This window comes from Epinephelus fuscoguttatus, linkage group LG15, assembly GCF_011397635.1.
Source record: "Epinephelus fuscoguttatus linkage group LG15, E.fuscoguttatus.final_Chr_v1".
Lineage (NCBI taxonomy): Eukaryota > Metazoa > Chordata > Actinopteri > Perciformes > Serranidae > Epinephelus > Epinephelus fuscoguttatus.
The window spans coordinates 12,221,065-12,244,542 of NC_064766.1; the positions used below are offsets into that span (position 1 = coordinate 12,221,065).

The 23,478-nt window shown below is 41.2% G+C and overlaps 3 protein-coding genes and 1 pseudogene across 3 annotated transcripts in view; 1 reads left to right on the plus strand and 3 right to left on the minus strand.

Annotated features, from left to right (window-relative positions):
* Nucleotides 1-107: 107 nt before the first annotated feature.
* On the minus strand, nt 108-2,343 carry LOC125902123 (tripartite motif-containing protein 16-like). The gene has a single exon (XM_049598267.1). It carries the CDS (start codon nt 2,177-2,179, stop codon nt 509-511), a length of 1,671 nt encoding a protein of 556 aa, XP_049454224.1. The 5' UTR covers nt 2,180-2,343; the 3' UTR covers nt 108-508.
* LOC125902126 (tripartite motif-containing protein 16-like) overlaps nt 108-23,478 on the minus strand; it is a 44,407-nt pseudogene continuing 21,036 nt past the window's right edge.
* Nucleotides 5,521-7,678, plus strand: LOC125901962 (tripartite motif-containing protein 16-like protein). The gene is made up of 3 exons (XM_049598011.1): nt 5,521-5,862; nt 5,966-6,223; nt 6,515-7,678. Exons 1-3 carry the CDS (start codon nt 5,521-5,523, stop codon nt 7,676-7,678), a joined length of 1,764 nt encoding a protein of 587 aa, XP_049453968.1.
* LOC125902128 (E3 ubiquitin/ISG15 ligase TRIM25-like) overlaps nt 16,062-23,478 on the minus strand; it is a 36,948-nt gene continuing 29,531 nt past the window's right edge. The window contains exon 2 of the mRNA XM_049598272.1: nt 16,062-16,402. Coding sequence (XP_049454229.1) covers nt 16,199-16,402 — 204 coding nt within the window. The 3' untranslated portion in view covers nt 16,062-16,198. The remainder of the gene's footprint in view (nt 16,403-23,478) is intronic.

Consider the following 23,478-nt stretch of genomic DNA (forward strand, 5'->3'; position numbering starts at 1 on the left):
CTAAGAGCACAAATAAAATAGACAACAACAACTTGGTTTACTAACAAATTGAATGTAAATGTAGGTAATTAAAGAGCTTATTACAAATTTTACAAAACATAACTAAATATCGAAGCTCTGGTGATTTTTATCTGAAGACCCATGCAGTGGAGGAGAAACAGCAACATACAAATGCATCAAATATTCAACAAACATTTAGAACATAGAGACGTTTACAATTTCACACAGAGAAATATCAGTTGAGGTAAACAAACATCATCATGAGCAGTGACAGCCTCCATGGTTAAACAGACACAGGAAGGAGCGCCACCTGAAGAAATTCAAACATTTACAGCACAGCTAATGAGAAGATGTCAAAGTACCAGCCATAGTGTTTGACTGACAGCTGATCTCTGTGCAGTGAAGACATGAAAAGAAAAATCAGCTCTCAGCAACAATGATGGAGAAAAAAATATGTTTCAGATCAAAAACACAGAATTTAATCCACTGTTTCTTAAATGACTTCTGTTTATTTGAGTTGACAGAACTCAGCAGTGTCTCCAGAAAACCCAGGAAACTGAAGTCCAGCATAGAGAGGCTGAGTGAATGTGGTTTGGACTCTGTGGAGGAGAGTCATGGTTTCAGAGACGCTGTAGAAGGACAGAATACCTGCACTGTGATCCAGGTACACTCCTACTCTGGAGGACTGAGGACCTGAGACAGGAGTGCTGATGTTGTTGTGCCAGAACTTATAACAGGTTTTTCCACAATCCAGCACCCAAGATTTGTCATTTCGCCAAAATGCACTTTCACCCCCTGCTCTGCTGATATTCTTGTATGTGACTGCTACATCAACTCCTTCTCCTCTCCACTCCACCTCCCAGTAACAACGTCCAGTCAGACTCTCTCTACTCAAGATTTGACACCATTTAGTGAATCTGTCTGGGTGACTAGAATAAGATTGTTTTTTATCTATTACTGTTGCTTTCCTGTTCCCCTCAGATAATAACAGCTTTGTGTGTGCTGTGTTTGGATCCAGTGTGATTTCACGTGAATATTTTAAGAATCCAGCTCTGGTCTTGGGCTCTGGTTGCGACAGTAAAACATCCACATCAGTCACTGTCTGTGAGATGTTTGTCCATTTCTCTCTCAGAACGTCCTGTAGTTTATCTCTGAGCTCTGACACAGCCGCTGTCACATCCTCAAAGTACCTCAGAGGACGGATATTGATGCTGGATGATTCTGTAGATTCACTGAGTGGTGACAGTGAGGAGTAGTTGTGTAGAAACTGGGTGTGATCCTCTGTGTGTGAGAGCTTCATCAGCTCAGCGTCTTTCCTCTTCAGCTCAGTGATCTCCTGCTCCAGCTTCTCCTCAAGCTCTTTGACTCCGCTCACTTCACTTTTCTGCTGGGATCTGACCTGCTGCTTCACATCACAGCGTCTTTCCTCCATCAGACGGATCAGCTCAATGAAGATCTTCTCACTGTCCTCCACTGCTTTATCAGCAGAGCGATTGATAGCCTCCACCTCCTGTTGAAGCAGCTTCACATCTTTCTCTCTGTCCTGGATTCTCTGCTGGATGTTTTGTCGACTCACCTCCAGCTCTCTCTGCCTCTCAGTCCTCTCTGCTGCAGCTGAGACTGTGTCGTGGCCTTTATGTTCATCCACAGAGCACAGATAACAGATACACTGCTGATCAGTACGACAGAACATCTTCATCACCTCATCATGACGAGAGCAGATCTTCTCCTGGAGCTTGTTGGAGGGGTCCACCAGCTTGTGTTTCTTTAACTGAGCTACATCATAATGACGCTGAAGGTGCTGCTCACAGTAAGAGACGACGCACACCAGACAGGACTTGAGAGCTTTCAGTTTTCTCCCAGTGCAGACATCACAGGCCACATCTTCAGGTCCAGCATAGCAGTGATCAGCAGGAGCAGCTTGGAGTCCAGTCTTCTTCAGTTCCTCCACTAAAACTGCTAACATGGTGTTTTTCAGCAGGACAGGCCTCGGTGTGAAGGTCTGCCTGCACTGAGGGCAGCTGTGGACTTTCTTCACGTCCTCTTCATCCCAGTGGATTTTAATACAGTTCATGCAGTAGCTGTGTCCACAGGAAGTAGTCACCGGATCCTTCAGTAGATCCAGACAGATGGAACAAGAGAAGGTTTCTCTGTCCAGCTGAACTCCTTTCTGCGCCATTTCACCTCTCAGTGACAACGACTGTCTGAGTTTCACTTTCTCAGAACTGAAAGTAGTTTGAGCTCTGATCTAAACAGCATGTGTTTGTGCAGTGAATGGGGCCTGTCAGCTCTCTCACTTCACCACCATGTTGGTTCAAACTGTAGATCTGAAGGGGAGGGAACAAGGAAATACACAGACAGAGTGGAGCTGGCTGAGTTTGAGAGCAGGAAGAGGAGGGAGGAGTTATCAAGCTTTGCTTCATTCCAGGAGGAGGAGCACTTTATACTGTGTGTTTCACACTAGTTTGCTACAGAGCTCATTTCTCAATTAAAAACACTGGACACTTCAACTTTTAGGAGGTAAACTCTCCTTGGAATCAGATGGTTTGGAGATGACTCCTCAGTTTTCAGAATTAGCTCTTCTGATCTCCAAAAATACAGTTTGATTAAAGTATGTAATGATTACAATATCTGAAATACATTACAAGAAAGATGGAAAATTCATCCTCGTTGATCCTTTTGAAAGACAGCAGCACAGTCCTGACACCAGTGACGACTTTCTCCATCCTGGAAAGGGACGTTAACAGACTGTTGAAGAGACAGAACCTCAGCAGAGCAGTCAGACCAGACTCTGTCCCTCCCTCCACCCTGAAGCACTGAAAATATTATTCACAAATACACTGCTGAAGATTAAACCACTGGATGTTTCTTCTCCAAAGACAGATTCACCCTCCAAACATCTCAGACAGTTTCATTTAATAATAGTTTGAGTCTAAAATGATCCCATGGTTCACAGAATAACAGTAAAGATGGTGGAACATCAGTGTAGCAGAACGTTTTCCTCTTCTCTTCCTCTCTCATTCATTTTGTCACAGCTCATCACATTTATCTTGTGATCCCGTGATCAGTCACAGGCCTGTTTTTCAGCCCATCTGCTTTTAATGCTTAAAGTATATTTTCCTGAGAATACTTATGTACTTTAAGAAGAATTTTGACTTTTAAATCATTGGTACTTTTCTTCAGTGAAGGTCCTGAATACTTCATCCAGCACTGGTTATGTGGAGGCCATGCAATGGTGGTTTGTGGAGAAGTAAAGAATAACTTGTAGTGAACCTGAACTACATCCCTGGTCAGCAGGATGAAGGCGCCCTCTTGTGTTGTGAATCAGTATTGACATTTCAGTTGTTAACCTGCTGTGATGTTCACTGCAGGACGACATGGAAAAACTTCACTGAGCCTTTGGCAGCTTCAAACAACATAATTCCCATAATTCCAAGCGACAGCCTCAAATCAACCAATTCAAAGCCAATTTTGTCAAAACTACAGCTATTTCAATTCTGAAAACACTGTGTGGCAAGTCAGTAAAAGGGCCAGAGTGTGTCACACATGGAAATAGCCAGCGGAAAAAGGTCAACACCCTGAGTGAGATGTCCACGAGACTGGAGCCCTATAAATACAATTCAATCACTCTTTTTATTTTGTGCCCAAGAAAGGTTGCTCCTGCTATAATACTAAGACACATGTATATCTGTTGAAACATCACTAATACAGACTATGAAATCCACTCATAGAATAATAGAGTGTTTTTTTTCTATCTCTGCCACTCAGCTTGGGGACACACACCCAACAACTGGTCAACAAATAAATGAAAACACCATATCAAGCCATTTTACACAACAAGGGCCCTGCTGTCTTTTCAATGCAATTCCTGCACTTCACACACTATAGGCCCCTGACGGGGGGGAGCAGGCCAAGTGCACAGCCCATCAAAAATGCTCTTGCTGTGCTCATAAGGATGTGGCACTGTGGTCTGTATAACAATCTTGCAATATGATTTTGTGTGTGTGTGTGTGTGTGTGTGTGTGTGTGTAGGCTACATGGGCTCAAAATACACAATGTCAAATCCCTATGTCAAAATATAGCTAAATGTAAAACCATAAATTCCATATTTCTGCATCACATCCTCATGGCAACTTAGAAACATGAATTTGAAGATATTAGTCATGCGTCCCAGGGTTATGGGATAGAATTTGAAGTTTTTACTAAAATCCAGCTGAATCATGCATTTTCTCCTGCCTCCCCAGCAGAGCAAACACGCACCAAATAATAAGCAGTAAAATTAATTGCCTGTATTTTTGTCATAATTTTTTCCATTATTGAGGTTTGCAAGCCAATGTTGGTAAAAATAAATAAATAAATAAATAAATAAATAAATAAATAAATAAATAAATAATAATAATAAATGCCAAGTTTGTGTTGATTTGGATGTTGATAGCCTTTAATCAATCAATCAATTTTATTTATAAAGCCCCTTATCACAAATCACAATTTGCCTCACAGGGCTTTACAGCATACGACATCCCTCTGTCCTTAGGACCCTTACAGCGGATGAGGGGAAAACTCCCCCCAAAAAACCCTTTAACGGGAGAAAAAAAGGGTAGACACCACAGGAAGAGCAACTGAGGAGGGATCCCTCTTCCAGGACGGACAGACGTGCAATACATGTCCTACAGAACAGATCAGCATAATAAATGAACAGTGATCCGTATGACACAATGAGACAGAAAGAGAGACAGAGACAGAAAGAGAGACAGAGACAGAGACAGATGCAGGACAGACGGTAATGACAGTATAGCTTACAGCAACATTAATGAAAGTAATAATATTATAGTTATAATTCTGGCTATTGTGGTACAATATGTTGAAAGTATATATTAATATCTGATAGTACAGCCTACATGTGTGACAATAATCCTATGTGTATAATAACAGTAGAAGTGTGACTAATGATAAGAGCAGCAGCAGCAGCAGCAGCAGCAGCCCAACCACACGTCACACTACCCATGATATGATATGATATGATATGATATGATGCACCACCGTTCCTTGAGAACTGCAATATCAATTTTGCATAAGAATGTCACTTCATAAACTGATCAGTTATCAGTCACTTTATTTGGGTTGAAGCTGAGAACTAACTGATTTGATGTGATTTGTTTACCTTCTGTAACAACATCAGCACTTAGGTTATACAGCAGATAGGCTTCAATCTGCATTCTGTAAGACAAGAGGAGCGCAGCAGAGACAGAGGGAGAAATAAGTGGCATACACCAGAGGGCACTGAGAGACAGAAAAAAATGCCATATGCTGCATACACCTATATACAGTCTGCTGATAATAGGCCTACATGCGGCTTGAAGGCGGATTTTCACACTGTGCTATCAGCACTTTGACTTAGTGAGTGAAAGTGCAAATGCCCTCTTGTCTGTTTCAACACTCCACACTGTCACGGCCATTGCATCTTAGCTTAGCACATGTTTTTATTGGTATTTTGTTTCCTTGTAACCTGCCTTCGCAATCATGACAGGCCCCCATCAAGACCATGATCAGTTGGCTTGGTTGGGAACTGGGCCAATACCCATTTTTTCAGACTTTATGAGCCAATTATCCGCTGTGTCCGAGCGGTTAACGCCCATGTCCACAACACCAATCTGTACTGCGCACGCGCACCTGCTTGAGACTCTGCAAACGTCGGTTCGATCCCCGCTCGCCCGCCACCTCGCCATTGCGCTTTACATGAGAGGACGCCTTTCCATCCAAAGCTTTCACCGCACGTCCTCCTCCACAACCAGCAGCCACCTCACCCTAAGCACTGCCTGCTCCAGCTCCTCCAGGTCCCCTGCACCCTGCGCCACAGGCAATGTAGTGCTACAGCCCAGCTGGAGGAGAGGGACGGGAAACCACACAGCCCTCTGCAGCGCCCTGCTCCTTCTCTGCAAAGGACTTTTCATGACACTGCTGGTAGCATCTGTCATCTTCGGCGCAGAGAGGAGTTCAGCTGGACAGAGAAACCTTCTCTTGTCCCATCTGTCTGGATCTACTGAAGGATCCAGTGACTACTCCCTGTGGACACAGCTACTGCATGAACTGTATTAAAAGCTTCTGGGATGAAGAGGACGAGAAGAAAGTCCACAGCTGCCCTCAGTGCAGGCAGACCTTCACATCGAGGCCTGTCCTGCTGAAAAACACCATGTTAGCAGTTTTAGTGGAGGAACTGAAGAAGACTGGACTCCAAGCTGCTCCTGCTGATCACTGCTATGCTGGACCTGAAGATGTGGCCTGTGATGTCTGCACTGGGAGGAAACTGAAAGCTCTCAAGTCCTGTCTGGTGTGTGTCGTCTCTTACTGTGAGCAGCACCTTCAGCCTCATTATGATGTAGCTCAGTTTAAGAAACACAAGCTGGTGGACCCCTCCAACAAGCTCCAGGAGAAGATCTGCTCTCGTCATGATGAGGTGATGAAGATGTTCTGCTGTACTGATCAGCAGTGTATCTGTTATCTGTGCTCTGTGGATGAACATAAAGGCCACGACACAGTCTCAGCTGCAGCAGAGAGGACTGAGAGGCAGAGAGAGCTGGAGGTGAGTCGACAAAACATCCAGCAGAGAATCCAGGACAGAGAGAAAGATGTGAAGCTGCTTCAACAGGAGGTGGAGGCTATCAATCGCTCTGCTGATAAAGCAGTGGAGGACAGTGAGAAGATCTTCACTGAGCTGATGCGCCTCATGGAGAAAAGACGTCGGTATTTGAAGTACAAGGTCAGATCCCAGCAGGAAAGTGAAGTGAGTGGAGTCAAAGAGCTTGAGGAGAAGCTGGAGCAGGAGATCACTGAGCTGAAGAGGAAAGACGCTGAGCTGATGAAGCTCTCACACACAGAGGATCACACCCAGTTTCTACACAACTACTCCTCACTGTCACCACTCAGTGAATCTACAGACTCATCCAGCATCAATATCCGTCCTCTGAGGTACTTTGGGGATGTGACAGCGGCTGTGTTAGATATTGCAGAAAAACTAGAAGACGTTATGTGTGAGGAATGGACAAACATCTTACAGACAGTGACTGATGTGGGTGTTCTCCTGTCACAACCGGAGCCCAAGACCAGAGCTGGATTCTTAAAATATTCATGTGACGTCATAATGGATCCAAACACAGCACACACAAAGCTGTTATTATCTGAGGGGAACAGGAAAGCAACAGTAATGGGTAAAAAACAATCTTATTCAAGTCACCCAGACAGATTCACTGAAAATTGTCAGGTCCTGAGTAGAGAGAGTCTGACTGGACGTTGTTACTGGGAGGTGGAGTGGAGAGGAGGTGGAGTTGGTGTAGCAGTCACATACAAGAATATCAGCAGAGCAGGGGATGAAAGTGTATTTGGGCGCAATGACAAATCTTGGGTGCTGGATTGTGGAAAAACCTGTTATCACTTCTGGTACAACAACATCCGCACTCCTGTCTCAGGTCCTCAGTCCTCCAGAGTAGGAGTGTACCTGGATCACAGTGCAGGTATTCTGTCCTTCTACAGCGTCTCTGAAACCATGACTCTCCTCCACAGAGTCCAGACCACATTCACTCAGCCTCTCTATGCTGGACTTTGGCTTCAACCATATGATTCTGTAGGAGACACTGCTGAGTTCTGTACACCCAGCAGTTTCTCAGCGGACGTCACCAATTAATAAACATGGGAAATCTTCTCATTAGCTGTGCTGTAAATGTTTTGAGTTTCTTTAGGTGGCGCTCCTTCCTGAGTCTGTTTAACCATGGAGGCTGTCACTGCACATGATGATGTTTGTTTACATGAACTGATATTTCTCTGCACAGAACTGTGAACTTTTCTGTGCTCCACATGTTTGGTGAATATTCAGTATTTGCTGTATTCTGCTCAAACACTGATTCTGTGGATTGAAATGAATCTGTACGTGAAAATCACTCAACAACAGTCATTTCGCAGACTTTACAGATGGTGTGTGAGAAACAAACTGAAGGTTTACATGATGAATAAACAAACATAAACAAAGTATTTCTTCTTGTCTTCATTCCAGGGTATCAAACAAAGCTGATGGAGAAAATGTGACATTGATATGAGAGTATAAGTGAGACAGTTTTCCTCCTTAAACACTACAAAGTACAGTGTTCATGTTCAGAGCAGATGAGCATTTATTAGTCAGGAACAGCTGTCACCAGGCTGTAATGACGACATGTGGCAAAATACTTTGATATTACAGATTGTGCTTGTTGTTTTTGCATGTTATTGTTTTATTATATTATAATTATATAATAATAATTTAATGTGTATGAGTGTGATAAAAGTAAAATGTAACTTATTTGTCTAAGTTCATTCTTTTATATGTACATTTTTTTATCCTTATTTTTTATGATAATAATAACAACGATTTAGGATGATGGTGGAGGACATGACGCAGGCTGGTCCATGACATGTCTCCAGTGAGGTGCTCAAAATGTCTGTGAACACCAGAGACAGCAGAGTACCACGATGCTTCAGGGTGCAGAGCCTGTTAACGATGAGGAGGATTGTCCCATTGTCATCTCATTGCTGTCCCATTGTCTTTTGTAACAAAAGCCATTCAGGTGGCTGTCCAGGTGCAAGTTGTTGGTGGAGTGAGAAGCTTTAGTTGTGCAGTTAGTAATCTATCTGAGAGCCTTTCAGACAGGAGTAGAGGCTGTTGGAGTTTGTGAGCACAGTCGTTAGAGTTTGTATTTAAATATTTGAACACAAAAACAACCCCACTGTTGAATTTCTATCCAACTTCTTCTATCCAACTTCTGTCTATCCAACTTGAGGTACTTTTCATGAGTGTTTTCTTACTCTCATGAAAAAATGTCTACGATATTAACCTCTGACTTGATGTGCTGAAAGATACATAGAATACATGTTTTCCCTAGTATGTGTGAGAATTTCTCACTTTTAAGCATGTAATGTATGACTACACTACTGACACATTTCAATAGGGTGAATTCAGGTATATTGGGACATCAGGTCATTTGCCACAGCTTAAGTAAAAGGCAGCTTCCACGTGCCTTGAAAGGGCTATGGCAAAGCTGTTGCAAATTTACAACATCACTTTTAACAATTCTAAAAAAAAAAGCCTCCAAATGTTTTTTTTCTCAAGACCACATTTACATAGTTAATGGGTCCTATTGTTTGTCCTCACAATGCTATTGGATAGAAGAAGTGTTTATAGGTCTGGTCATCTGGCCATGAACTCACTCTACCTGCAAACTTCCCGTTGAGCTCATCTCCTTTTTTTGCATGACTGGATTTGTCAGGATTAAAGTAAGTAAAATTCCTTAAATATTTTTTTGTGTTTATTACAATGTCTAGAACATGTACATATTTAGTTATTTTGGAAAACATTCATCAAATTTGATTTATAGCTTGTTATGTCTATGTTGTAATTCTACAGCGTTGGGTCAGTGTGGTAGTCAAAATAGCCTGTGCTCCTCCTTACACATTACATAAGGTCACTGCACTTCTCACATGGTCACAAATTGAAAAAAAAAAAATGTAGTAGAAATTTCAAGTATTAGATGATTCATTGTAACGAAGCTCTAAATGTGCTTTTCTGTTAAATTTTTACTTAGTTTAGCTTAGACCATAATTAAACACATGAATAAACTGTATGGGGTATTTGAAACTCCAGCATCTATAGCAGTATTTGAAACTCCCTGTATCTTTGTAGTTTTTTGTTTGTTTTTTAACTTCTAAATGATCCTGAACTATTTTTCTCAGTGTTGCCCAAGCAGCTGTTTGTAGCATTAGGAGATAGAAAAACAGGTTCTGAATGTTCTGGATTTGTTGGGGGGATGCCTGTGTTCCTTTAGTGATTCAGTAACATCTAAAGAACTGCTTTGCCCATCGCTACACCAAAGTGTAATCACATCTGCTGGTTCAAACTAACTGATGAACAGAGGCTAATACAAAAGTGGTAAGGTGAGCTCAGCAGTGTGACATCATGTGGTATATAATATATATTTAAACAAGAGTTTAAACTGGAGAAGGATCTGTGGCATGAAAAGAAAAAAGGCTGTTTGTAACTTTAGAGTAAATAACACCAGAAGTCCTGAAGTCAGTGAAGATGTGACGGGCTGGACAGAAACCAGAGGATCTGTAACCTCTGTGATGATGATGATGACGATGATGATGGTGTGGGACATGAGTTTCATATTCATGTCAGAATGAAGCTTAATGACTTCCAGAGAAAGGTATTAGCCAAAGTATTATTTGAACCGTCCATCTAAAGTCATCTGTTAACTGGGTGTTTTGTCTAAAGGACGTTCTTCCTCTGTTGAGTAACATTCGTTGTACTTTGGCCACGCCGTGTGCCATCCTTCTGTTATTGTATGTAATGTGATATGGTCTTGAAAATGAAAATAAGAGACTGAATGTATTTGCCATCATCCAAAGGTTTTTATCACCTTAATTGGGATCAGTGGACCAACAGTATCTCTTTAGCTCATGAATTTAACGATCCAATGCCTGTTGCGTTGTTCAGGGACAGGTGTGAATGGTCTTGAATGCGAACCTGTAAGTGCTCTGGGGGGATGCATGTGTTCCTTTTAGTATGATAAGTAGAGAGCATAATAGGCCAGCCAGACAGTGTTGTTTGAATGTAGTAAACCACATTGAAAGTGACGGAGGAAAAAGTTTTGTAAATATATTTTTTCCAATATTTTTATTTATAAATGCTTATTCATAAAACTCAGAGGGTGCTAATACATTGCTTTGGAAGCCGATATCTAAAGTCACATGACATATCTTGCGTGACATCACACAGGGGGGAGTGGTCAGCATCAAACAGGAAGCTGACCCCAAAAATCAGGAGGTAAGAAAAATGATGTGCTTTAGTTGGATTTTGATATAAGGCTATAAGATTTGTATGATTAATTTACTCTGGGCATGTTAGTTATACTAAGGTGTATGATGTAATGGTGTACTAAAAGTAAACAAACTGTTTTCTAATGATGTTTACATTTTCTTCATTTGGACATTTTCTTACATGTTGCAGCGGGTAATTTGGGACAACGTTTCTGGGTTTATATTGAAATGTGTCAGTAGTGTAGTCATACATTACATGCTTAAAAGTGAGAAATTCTCACACATACTAGGAAAACATGTATTCTATGCACCTTTCAGCACATCAAGTCAGAGGTTAATGTTGCACACACTCAACTTGTGTAGTGGGGTTGATAAATTGGTCAGACTATGTAATCTCAATGATTTCAAATCAGTAACAAGGAAGGACATTTTAGTGCAGTAAAGCAGAAACATATTAAGGCCTAGTGATGTAGTGAAAGAAGTCTATGAAGTAGGAAACCCAATGTATGCTGGTGTAGCACTCTATGCACCATACCAAAATCACACAAATGTATGTGCCATTGATTGAGAATCAAGCTGTTGTTTCTTGGCCTGTTGAATTTATGAAAACATGATTTCATTTTTCATTTTACAAAATATTAATAAAATGTCTTTAAAAAAAAAAAACCCCTCTCTCTGCTGTTTGTTGAAATAATTAGTATATTTAATGTAACCATATCATGAGATCATACATGACCATAAACATAACATAGGCCTTATTTAAGAAATCCATGAATGTCTTTTTTATGTAATTGCAGCTCAATGCAATATCCTACATTCACAGGCCTGTGTCCCAAATGACCAAACCTACTGTCCCAACTTACCAAACAATTTGCAAAAATAGTTCTGTGTCAACACCTCTATAATAGAGTGCTGTGCTCTCACAGAATATTTTAGTACATTATTTTTCACATCAAGAATAAACACCTAGAGGCATCCAGAATTACCTCATTTGTTGGGTTATATATTTATCTTGAAGAGATAAATTAGCTCAGAAAATGGATTTACAGAAATTGTCCCACTGGTGAATAATACATTCAATGAAAAACATATACTGGAGTCTTGGTGAGGTGTTTGGCCAACATGAGCCACATCCAAGTTAAGAAGTTTGATTAACATAATTGTATTTCAAATTCAGAAGCAACCACAAAACTTAGCTTTGTCAGACTGGTTTTTATTTTTGTCCGGCTGGTGATGCTTCTATCTAACATATTTACTATCACGCTGCCAATACACACAAGTCAGTAAACACTCCAAGTGTGTTTAAAGAAATGCTAAGCAAATACATGCAGCTACCAACTCCATCCACTGTTAACCAAATGAGCAGCTGCTTTTTTTTGTGCCCATTTCGTCTTGTACAAAACAAGATGAATCCTTGATCTCAGTGGAAGCAATCAGGTCCCAGTTGCTCAGAAGTAATCTGATCAGAGTTGGGCTATTGTATTGGATCAAATCCTGAAAATGGGTTGATCAAAAAACAAAAAAAAAGATTCTGAAATCAGCAGACTGGCAGACTGCATACATTGTGATATATAGTCCCTAATAAGTGAAAGTGCACATAATAATGAATGCCCTCTTGTCTGTTTCAACACTGTCACGGCCATCGGATCTTACCTAATGACATTTTTTTTATTTTCAATTTTTTGTTTTTTCTTGCATTCCCCGACATGTGTCCTGCTCAAGTGGATTTACTCACACAGCGGGCACTTTTTCTACACTTAGACGCTTGACTGTCTTTATTGCCAGCAGCCTAAGGGGGTGATCACACAGAAATGAGACGCTAGAGACGTGGACACTTCAAAGACGCTTGAAACGCTGGAAGCGCTTATTCAATGCGCGCTAGCTACTGGCGTCTGATGCTCAAATAGTTGAAAATATTTTAACTTTTCAGCATTTACACACGTCTAACAAGAAGCATCGACATCGTCGCGTTTCTAGCGTTTCATCTCGGTGTGATTACCCCCTTAAAGTTCAAAGAGCGCCGCCAGTCCATTGACTCCATCATGTGGTTGAAAATGGTACTGCAGTTTATTTCTCTCTGCCACCTTGCACAGCGTGGATGACATTTGGATTCCATGACAGGAGTGGACACATTAAAAACATAACAAAGCAGTTGATTAGACCTTATTGGTTACATTACGTTATAATGCTTGAAGATAATTTGGAATGAAGGGTTTGAATTATCGCATGTGATTATCATCAAATTCTAGCCTTGCAAGAGTAATGCAACAACAACAAATAAATAGTAGATGACACAAACATGTGAGGTCATGTACTCTTCAAATAAGTGAATAAAGCGCTGCATAATGTAACAACATTATTTGATGTGGTTTAAGGCCTCAAGCCACTGAATAGTCAATCAAGTTTATTGAACAAACTCGGGGTCCATAAAAGCACATACAACATTTCAAAACATACAAAGACATAAAAGAAGAAAACAATTCAATGCACAAGGCACTGGCACCAGTATGTCCAAAACTGGGAACCATATCTGACAGTGCTAAACTTGGGGTTAGTCAACACCATTCAATGACCCGTTTAGACGGCATATAAATGTATACATCAGGTTCCTCAGAGCTTCAAAGGTGTGAATTCTGGCCCTGCAGAAGAATTAGCTCCTCTATATGTTTCAACCATCTCTTTAAGAGCATAAATACATAAATCTGTGCTGTGCTTGGGCTTAAAGCCGAATTGGTTGTCTGTAGTAAGAAGAAAAGAATCTAATCTAGCTAATAAAGTTAACACACTGGCTAAAGCAATAGGTCGGTAGTTATCTAACCTCCCCACTTTGCCAGCTTTGTCCTTAATTACAGGGACAAGAGTGACAGCGAGCATGGAGCCTGGCAGTGTGCCATGGGACATGAAGGCTGTGAAGCATATGGCTAGGAGAACTGCAACCTTCGGGCCTGCATGTTTAAGGAGCTCAGCAGAGATGTCATCTGAGCCACATGACTTGTTATCAGTTAACTGGGAGATAGCTAGTTAGACCTCATTGGCTGATATTCCATCAGGGCCATTAGAGTCAATATTACCCACTTTAAAAGGGTCATTTTTAATGCAGTTAAATAAATCAGAATAATGTTGCCTCCACAACTCAGCAATGTTACCCGCTCCAGAGACTCCACCTATGGTATTAGGTAGAGATGTGTTACTCCTATTAAGAGCTTTCACCTCCTTCCAGAAGCCTGTCACATCATTACCCAGGAGCTTTTCAGCCATAGAGTCTGCTCTCATTACTTGTTCATGTTTGCTGACATAATGAACTGCAATTTAATATTTAGAATTAGTTAACTTTTTATGGTGAAGGACAGGCCCCTCTTTAGGCCTCCCTGCGAGGACCCAGGCCTTATGGGCCTCCTTGGCTACATTGTGATGGGCTGCCACATGTTTATTCCACCCTGGTATAATCTTTTGTGTCATGTTATTATGGTGGGTGAGCCATGGTCTACCGGCCTCAATCAAAGCTCCCACTATACAGTTATACATAGTACATAGGTCCTCACAGTGTGCGCTTAGATTACAGTTCACATCAGTACACAGGATGGCGTCCTTGGGTAAGAACACATCACTCAGCAGTTTATCTACCCTCCCATAATGTCATAAAACATCCTCACTGGTGAGCTTGGACCAGTCTAACTTTCTAGGACATTTCAAAGCTAATACACAAACAAACAATTTCAATTTACACAACAAAATGTGATTTGAAGTTTGCAGTGACCTAAATTAGATGATAGATGAGCAATTTTCATATTCACTTTTGATACTTTTCAGTGTTTGACTGTGACGAGTCACACCGTTTTAGACCAAAGTAATGTCGCCATCTAGTGGCTGAAAAAAGCAACAACACTTTTTACTGACTAAGCACAAATGAAATGTTATCAGTAAGAAGCAACAAGTGATAGAAAACTCTGCTCATTTCTGTGTGACAAAGCTGTTTTAGTGAGGAAAGCTGAAAGGACAGAGACTGACTGACAAATGTTCTTCTGCTCTGAACATGAACTCTGTACTTTGTGCTGTTTCAGGAGGAAAACTGTCTCAGTTATACTCTCATATCAGTTTCACATTTCCTCCATCAGCTGAGTTTGATACAAATGAAGACAAGAAGAAAAAATAAAATGTTTATGTTTGTTTATTAATCATGTAAACCTTCAGTTTGTTCTCACATCCCATCAGTGCAGTCTGTTACATGACTGTTGTTCAATGATTTAATGTACAGATTCACTTCATCCACACGACCAGTCTTTATAATACATTTATTTATTATTACAAATTTACAAAACAACAAAATATCTATGATAAAGTATGTTATGGTGATTTTTATCTGAAGACCCATGCAGTGGACGAGAAACAGCAAGATGCATCAAACACATATTCAACAAACATTTAGAACATAGAGACATTTACAATTTCACACAGAGAAATATCAGTTGAGGTAAACAAACATCATCATGAGCAGTGACAGCCTCCATGGTTAAACAGACACAGGAAGGAGCCTGAACCTGAAGAAATTCAAACATTTACAGCACAGCTAATGAGAAGATGTCAAAGTACCAGCCATAGTGTTTGACTGACAGCTGATCTCTGTGCAGTGAAGACATGAAAAGAAAAATCAGCTCTCAGCAACAATGATGGAGAAAAAAATACATTTCAGATCAAAAACACAGAATTTAATCCACTGTTTCTTAAATGACTTCTGTTTATTTGAGTTTACAGAACTCAGCAGTGGTGCAATGAGGGAAATAAGGCCGAAGTCCAGCATAGAGAGGCTGAGTGAATGTGGTCTGGACTCTGTGGAGGAGAGTCATAGTTTCAGAGACGCTGTAGAAGGACAGAATACCTGCACTGTGATCCAGGTACACTCCTACTCTGGAGGACTGAGGATCTGAGACAGGAGTGCTGATGTTGTTGTACCAGAACTGATAACAGGTTTTTCCACAATCCAGCACCCAAGATTTGTCATTGCGCCCAAATACACTTTCATATCCTGCTCTGCTGATATTCTTGTATGTGACTCCTACACCAACTCCTCCTCTCCACTCCACCTCCCAGTAACAACGTCCAGTCAGACTCTCTCTACTCAGGACCTGACAATAAACAATGAATCTGTCTGGGTGACTTGAATAAGATTGTTTTTTATCCACTGATGTTGCTTTCCTGTTCCCCTCAGATAATAACAGGTATGTGTGTGCTGTGTTTGGATCCAGTGTGATTTCACGTGAATATTTTAAGAATCCAGCTCTGGTCTTGGGCTCAGGTTGTGAATTTGACAGTAAAACATCCACATCAGTCACTGTCTGTGAGATGTTTGTCCATTTCTCTCTCAGAACGTCCTGTAGTTTATCTCTGAGCTCTGACACAGCTGCTGTGTCTCCATCAGACGGATCAGCTCAGTGAAGATCTTCTCACTGTCCTCCACTGCTTTATCAGCAGAGCGATTGATAGCCTCCACCTCCTGTTGAAGCAGCTTCACATCTTTCTCTCTGTCCTGGATTCTCTGCTGGATGTTTTGTCGACTCACCTCCAGCTCTCTCTGCCTCTCAGTCCTCTCTGCTGCAGCTGAGACTGTGTCGTGGCCTTTATGTTCATCCACAGAGCACAGATAACAGATACACTGCTGATCAGTACGGCAGAACATCTTCATCACCTCATCATGACGAGAGCAGATCTTCTCCTGGAGCTTGTTGGAGGGGTCCACCAGCTTGTGTTTCTTTAACTGAGCTACATCATAATGTGGCTGAAGGTGCTGCTCACAGTAAGAGACGACACACACCAGACAGGACTTGAGAGCTTTCAGTTTCCTCCCAGTGCAGACATCACAGGCCACATCTTCAGGTCCAGCATAGCAGTGATCAGCAGGAGCAGCTTGGAGTCCAGTCTTCTTCAGTTCCTCCACTAAAACTGCTAACATGGTGTTTTTCAGCAGGACAGGCCTCGGTGTGAAGGTCTGCCTGCACTGAGCAGCTGTGGACTTTCTTCTCGTCCTCTTCATCCCAGAAGCTTTTAATACAGTTCATGCAGTAGCTGTGTCCACAGGAGTAGCCACTGGATCCTTCAGTAGATCCAGACAGATGGGACAAGAGAAGGTTTCTCTGTCCAGCTGAACTCCTTTCTGCGCCATTTCACCTCTCAGTGACAACGACTGTCTGAGTTTCACTTTCTCAGAACTGAAAGTAGTTTGAGCTCTGATCTAAACAGCATGTGTTTGTGCAGTGAATGGGGCCTGTCAGCTCTCTCACTTCACCACCATGTTGGTTCAAACTGTAGATCTGAAGGGGAGGGAACAAGGAAATACACAGACAGAGTGGAGCTGGCTGAGCTTGAGAGCAGGAAGAGGAGGGAGGGGTTATCAGGCTTTGCTTCATTCCAGGAGGAGGAGCAGTTTATACTGTGTGTTTAACACTAGTTTGCTACAGAGCTCATTTCTCAATTAAAAACACTGGACACTTCAACTTTTAGGAGGTAAACTCTCCTTAGAATCAGATGGTTTGGAGATGACTCCTCAGTTTTCAGAATTAGCTCTTCTGATGTCCAAAAATACAGTTTGATTAAAGTATGTAATGATTACAATATCTGAAATACATTACAAGAAAGATGGAAAATTCATCCTAGTTGATCCTTTTGAAAGACAGCAGCACAGTCCTGACACCAGTGACGACTTTCTCCATCCTGGAAAGGGACGTTAACAGACTGTTGAAGAGACAGAACCTCAGCAGAGCAGTCAGACCAGACTCTGTCCCTCCTCCACCCTGAAGCACTGAAAATATTATTCACAAATACACTGCTGAAGATTAAACCACTGGATGTTTCTTCTCCAAAGACAGATTCACCCTCCAAACCTCTCAGACAGTTTCATTTAATGATAGTTTGAGTCTAAAATGATCCCATGGCTCACAGAATAACAGTAAAGGAAAAACTTCACTGAGCCTTTGGCAGCTTCAAACAACATCAGCAAGGAGACATTTAAATATCTGTAATATCACACTGTGTCAGTTTGTTCACAGGAGTCACACCCTGTAACACTGATGCTGCATTCAGGGTACATGGGAAAGATGGTAGAGAAGTGTTTCCACTTTACGAATGATATTCATATCGTCTCTCAGGCTGTAAGTACTATTTGGGAATGTTGAGGCTATACATTAACATTTCTCTGACTTCTTGAATTCTAATTAAACATCATGGAAACACTTGTAACCAAATATGAAGAATCAGCTACACATCATGTGTCAGCACTCAACAAATCGTCTTCACAGCCAGACTTGAGAAAATGAATTCTGGCTATTTCTCCAGTATTTTAACATATCCTCCTTATTGACAAAGTGCACCAAAAAATGTTGGTCGTAACAAACAACAAGTGATAGAAAGCTCTGCTCATTTCTCTGTGACAAAGTGGTGCTAATGAGGAATATCAAAAGTTGTTCTCTTCTAAACATGAACACTGTACTTTGTGGCATTTCAGGAGGAAAACTGCCTCAGTTAAACTATCACATCACTTTCACATTCTCTTCATCAGTTTTGCCTGGAATGAAGACAAGAAGAAAATACTTTGGTTATGTTTCTTTATTCATTATGTCCACTTTGTTCTCACATCACATCAGTAAAGTCTGTTAAATCATTCACTTTCATTGATTTCATGTACAGATTCACTTCAGCTGCACAATCAGTGTTTATGACATGTCATCGTACCTTATTTGTATACACTTTGGGCAACAACATTTGGTCTGACAAATAAATGTAAATGTAATTATAGTTCACCTTAAATCTTTTATAAAAACAAAGCAAAATATCTGTGATAAAGGAGGCTGTGGTGTTTTCTCTCTTAAGATCCATGCAGTGGAAGAGAAACAACAACTTACGAGTGCATTGGTACATATATCCAGCAAACATGGAGAGCACAGAGAAGTATACTTTAAAAAAACATTATTCTTTAGGGCTTTTGCATTTATGACAGAGCAGCTTTAGATTAGCAGGAAAGGGAGGAGAGAGAATGGGGATGACAAAATACTTTTAAGACTGAAAACAGAATTTAATCCACTGTCCCTTAAAGGGATAGTGCACCCAAAAATGAAAATTCAGCCATTATCTACTCACCCATATGCCGATGGAGGCCCTGGTGAAGTTTTAGAGTCCTCACATCCCTTGCGGACATCAGCGGGGGGAGCGGCTAGCATACCTAATGGTAGACGGCGCCCCAGACTAACGTCCAAGAACACAAAATTGAATCCACAGTGTATCTCCATACTGCTCATCCATAGTGATCCAAGTGTGTTGGTTACTGTTGTAGCAGAACTGGTAACAGGTTTTGCTACATTCCAGCACCCAAGATTTGTCATTGTATCCAAATGCACTCCTCAGTGATCTCCTGCTCCAGCTTCTCCTGAAGCTCTTTGACTCCATTCACTTCAGTTTTCTACTGTTGGCCCCTGATGGCTCCTCCAGGTCCCCTGCACCCTGCGCCACATGCAATGTAAGGCTACAGCCCAACCGGAGGAGAGGGACGGGAAACCACACAACCCTCTGCAGCCCCCTGCCCGCTTTCTTTTCATCCACAAAACTCACACCTCCCATCCTATCCTGGCTGCTGATAGGCTGACATAGCCGCCGTTGGCAACAGCCAATCAGCTTTGGGCAGGCGTATTTCAGGCTCCTTCCTGTATTATAATGATAGGCTATATAACAACAGTAACGGAGGATCTTATATTTATTTATTCTTTTTTTGCCATGTATTAATACATAATGATATTCATTTAGAATACTTCATAAATACTCAATGCCACTAAAACCAAACTTTTTTTTCTGCTTACAGCAGGTGGTGCACTTTGGCCCATTGCCTCAATACATAGGGTGAATTCAGGTATATTGGGACATCAGGTCATTTGCCACAGCTTAAGTAAAAGGCAGCTTCCACTTGCCTTGAGGGGCTATGGCAAAGTTAAGGGTGCTAATACATTGCTTTGGAAGCCGAAATCTAAAGTCACATGACATATCTTGCGTGACATCACACAGGGGGGAGTGGTCAGCATCAAACAGGAAGCTGACCCCAAAAACCAGGAGGTAAGAAACATGATGTGCTTTAGTTGGATTTTGATATAAGGCTATAAGATTTGTATGACTAATTTACTCTGGGCATGTTAGTTATACTAAACTGTATGATGTAATGGTGGACTAAAAATAAACAAACACTGTTCTATAATGATGTTTACATTTTCTTCATGTGGACATTTTCTTGCATGTTGCAGCGGGTAATTTGGGACAACGTTTCTGGGTTTATATTGAAATGTGTCAGTAGTGTAGTCATACATTACATGCTTAAAAGTGAGAAATTCTCACACATACTAGGAAAACATGTATTCTATGTACCTTTCAGCACATCAAGTCAGAGGTTAATGTTACACACACTCAACTTGTGTAGTGGGGTTGATAAATTGGTCAGACTATGTTATCTCAATGATTTCAAATCAATAACAAGGAAGGACATTTTAGTGCAGTAAAGCAGAAACATATTAAGGCCTAGTGATGTAGTGAAAGAAGTCTATGAAGTAGGAAACCCAATGTATGCTGGTGTAGCACTCTATGCACCATACCAAAATCACACAAATGTATGTGCCATTGATTGAGAATCAAGCTGTTGTTTCTTGGCCTGTTGAATTTATGAAAACATGATTTCATTTTCATTTTACAAAATATTAATAAAATGTCTTTCAAAAAAAACATGCTTGCTTCCCACCCTGAGGCCAACAGGCTGCTGGCTTTATGTTGTACTAACTCTGCTGTTTGTTGAAATAACTATATTTAATGTAACCATATCATGAGATCATACATGACCATAAACATAACATAGGCCTTATATAAGAAATCCGTGAATGTCTTTTTTATGTAGTTGCAGCTCAATGCAATATCCTACATTCACAGGCCTGTGTCCCAAATGACCAAACCTACTGTCCCAACTTACCAAACAATTTGCGAAAAAATAGTTTTGTGTCAACACCTCTATAATAGAGTGCTGTGCTCTCAGAATATTTTTAGTACATCATTTTTCACATCAAGAATGTAGACACCTAGAAGGCGTACAAGAAGGGCCAAAGCCGCTCCACCTGCTGAGGAGGCTGAGGTCCTTTGGAGTGTGCAGGACACTGCTAGTAGCGTCTGTCATCTTCTACGCAGTGGTCTGCTGGAGCTGTGGAAGGACAGAGAGGGACAGGAAAAGACTGAATGAGCTGGTCAGGAGGGCCGGCTCGGTCCCGGGCTGTCCCCCAGGGACACCATCCAGGAGGTGGGTGAGAGAGGAGGATGTTAGCCAAGCGGATATCCATCACGGACAACACCTCTCACCCCCTACATGAGACTGTCTGCGCGCTGAGCAGCTCATTCAGCAGCAGACTGCTGCACCCACAGTGCAAGACGGAGCGCCACCATTTATCCCAACAGCTGTCAGCCTCTTTACCATCAACATCTGACGTAATGTAGCATTGTCATGTCTGCTGCATAACACTGTTTTAAACCATCGCTGCTAAGACCCTGTGCAATATCCCATATCTTTATTATACTGTGTAAATATTGTAAATAGTTGTAAATAATACATATAAAATATGTGTAAACAGTATATATATATATATATATATATATATATATATATATATATATATATTTAACCCTATTTAACCTTTAATTTTCTTATTCAAGTAACATTGTCACCCTCCTTTTCTGTCTGTGCTTTGAGCTGCTGGGACATGTGAATTTCCCAGTATAGTCCTTGATAAGTCAAAGTGCACATAATAATGAATGCCCTCTTGTCTGTTTCAACACTGTCACGGCCATCGGATCTTACCTTATGACATTTTTTCTTTTCTTTTTTTGTTTGTTTTTTTCTTGCATTCCCCGACATGTGTCCTGCTCAAGTGGAGTTACTCACACAGCGGGCACTTTTTCTACACTTGGACGCGTGACTGTCTTTATTGCCAGCAGCCTAAATGTTCAAAGAGCGCCGCCAGTCCATTGACTCCATCATGTGGTTGAAAATGGTACTGCAGTTTATTTCTCTCTGCCACCTTGCGCAGCGTGGATGACATTTGGATTCCATGACAGGAGTGGACACATTAAAAACATAACAAAGCGGTTGATTAGACCTTATTGGTTACATTACATTATAATGCTTGAAGATAATTTGGAATGAAAGGTTTGAATTATCGCATGTGATTATCATCAAATTCTAGGCTAGCAAGAGTAATGCAACAACAACAAATAAATAGTAGATGACACAAACATGTGAGGTCATGTACTCTTCAAATAAGTGAATAATGCGCTGCATAATGTAACAACATTATTTGATGTGGTTTAAGGCTTCAAGCCACTGAATAGTCAGTCAAGTTTACTGAACAAACTCGGGGTCCATAAAAGCACATACAACATTTCAAAACATACAAAGACATAAAAGAAGAAAACAATTCAGTGAACAAGGCACTGGCACCAGTATGTCCAAAACTGGGAACCATATCTGACAGTGCTAAACTTGGGGTTAGTCAGCACCTGGATAACAAAATTCATTGATCCGTTTATACATCAGGTTTCTCAGCAGAGCTTCAAAGGTGTGAATAATGGCCGTGCAGAGCAGTTCAGTGGCACCAGTCCACCTGGGCTTGTTCAAGAGAATCCTGAAACAGTCATTGTACGCAACCGTAGTTTGTGATGGCTCTCTTTCCTAAACTTCACCCACAAAGGGGCAGTATACAACTGTGAACAAAAAGATCTAAAAAGAGTGAGCTTGACATAGTCAGAACACCAGTGAAATCTCCTAGCCACCATAGCCTGTGCATATAACAAGCGGCACTGTCTAAACATGTCATCGTCATCTAGCAGTCGATCAGTTATGATATGTCCAAGATACTTAGTTTTACTGTAATCAGATCTGGAAATCTGAGGTCCTTGTCTCCCTTAGCCCTACAGATCAGAACCACACACTTTTTTGCATTGTATTTCACATCAAATTTAATGCCATAATCAGAGTCATATATTCAGCAGTTGTTGAAACCTTGCACTTCTAGGAGAAATAATAGCCAGGTCGTCAACATACATAAGATGGTTGACCACAGTGCTACCAATCATACATCCAGTGTTACATCCTTTGAGTTGGGCAGAAAGATCAACCATATAGAGATTAAAGAGGACAGGAGAAAGAATCCCTCCCTGGCGAACTCCGTTCCCCACACCAAAAGGAGCAGAGACCACAGCACATAAATCTGCTGTGCTTGGGCTTAAAGCCGAATTGGTTGTCTGTAGTAAGAAGAAAAGAATCTAATCTATCTAATAAAGTTAACACACTGGCTAAAGCAATAGGTCGGTAGTTATCTAAACTCCCCACTTTGCCAGCTTTGTCCTTAATTACAGGGACAAGAGTGACAGCGAGCATGGAGCCTGGCAGTGTGCCATGGGACATGAAGGCTGTGAAGCATATGGCGAGGAGAACTGCAACCTTTGGGCCTGCATGTTTAAGGAGCTCAGCAGAGATGTCATCTGAGCCACATGACTTGTTATCAGCTAACTGGGAGATAGCTAGGTAGACCTCATTGGCTGATATTCCATCAGGGCCATTAGAGTCAATATTAC

Coding starts and splice junctions, on each gene's coding strand:
- LOC125901962 (XM_049598011.1), top strand. CDS start 5,521: ATGACAGGCCCCCATCAAGACCATGATCAGTTGGCTTGGTTGGGAACT. Junction 5,863..5,965: donor CACCCTGCGCCACAGGCAAT/GTAGTGCTACAG, acceptor CACTGCTGGTAG/CATCTGTCATCTTCGGCGCA. Junction 6,224..6,514: donor TAGTGGAGGAACTGAAGAAG/ACTGGACTCCAA, acceptor TGCTCTGTGGAT/GAACATAAAGGCCACGACAC.
- LOC125902123 (XM_049598267.1), bottom strand. CDS start 2,179: ATGGCGCAGAAAGGAGTTCAGCTGGACAGAGAAACCTTCTCTTGTTCC.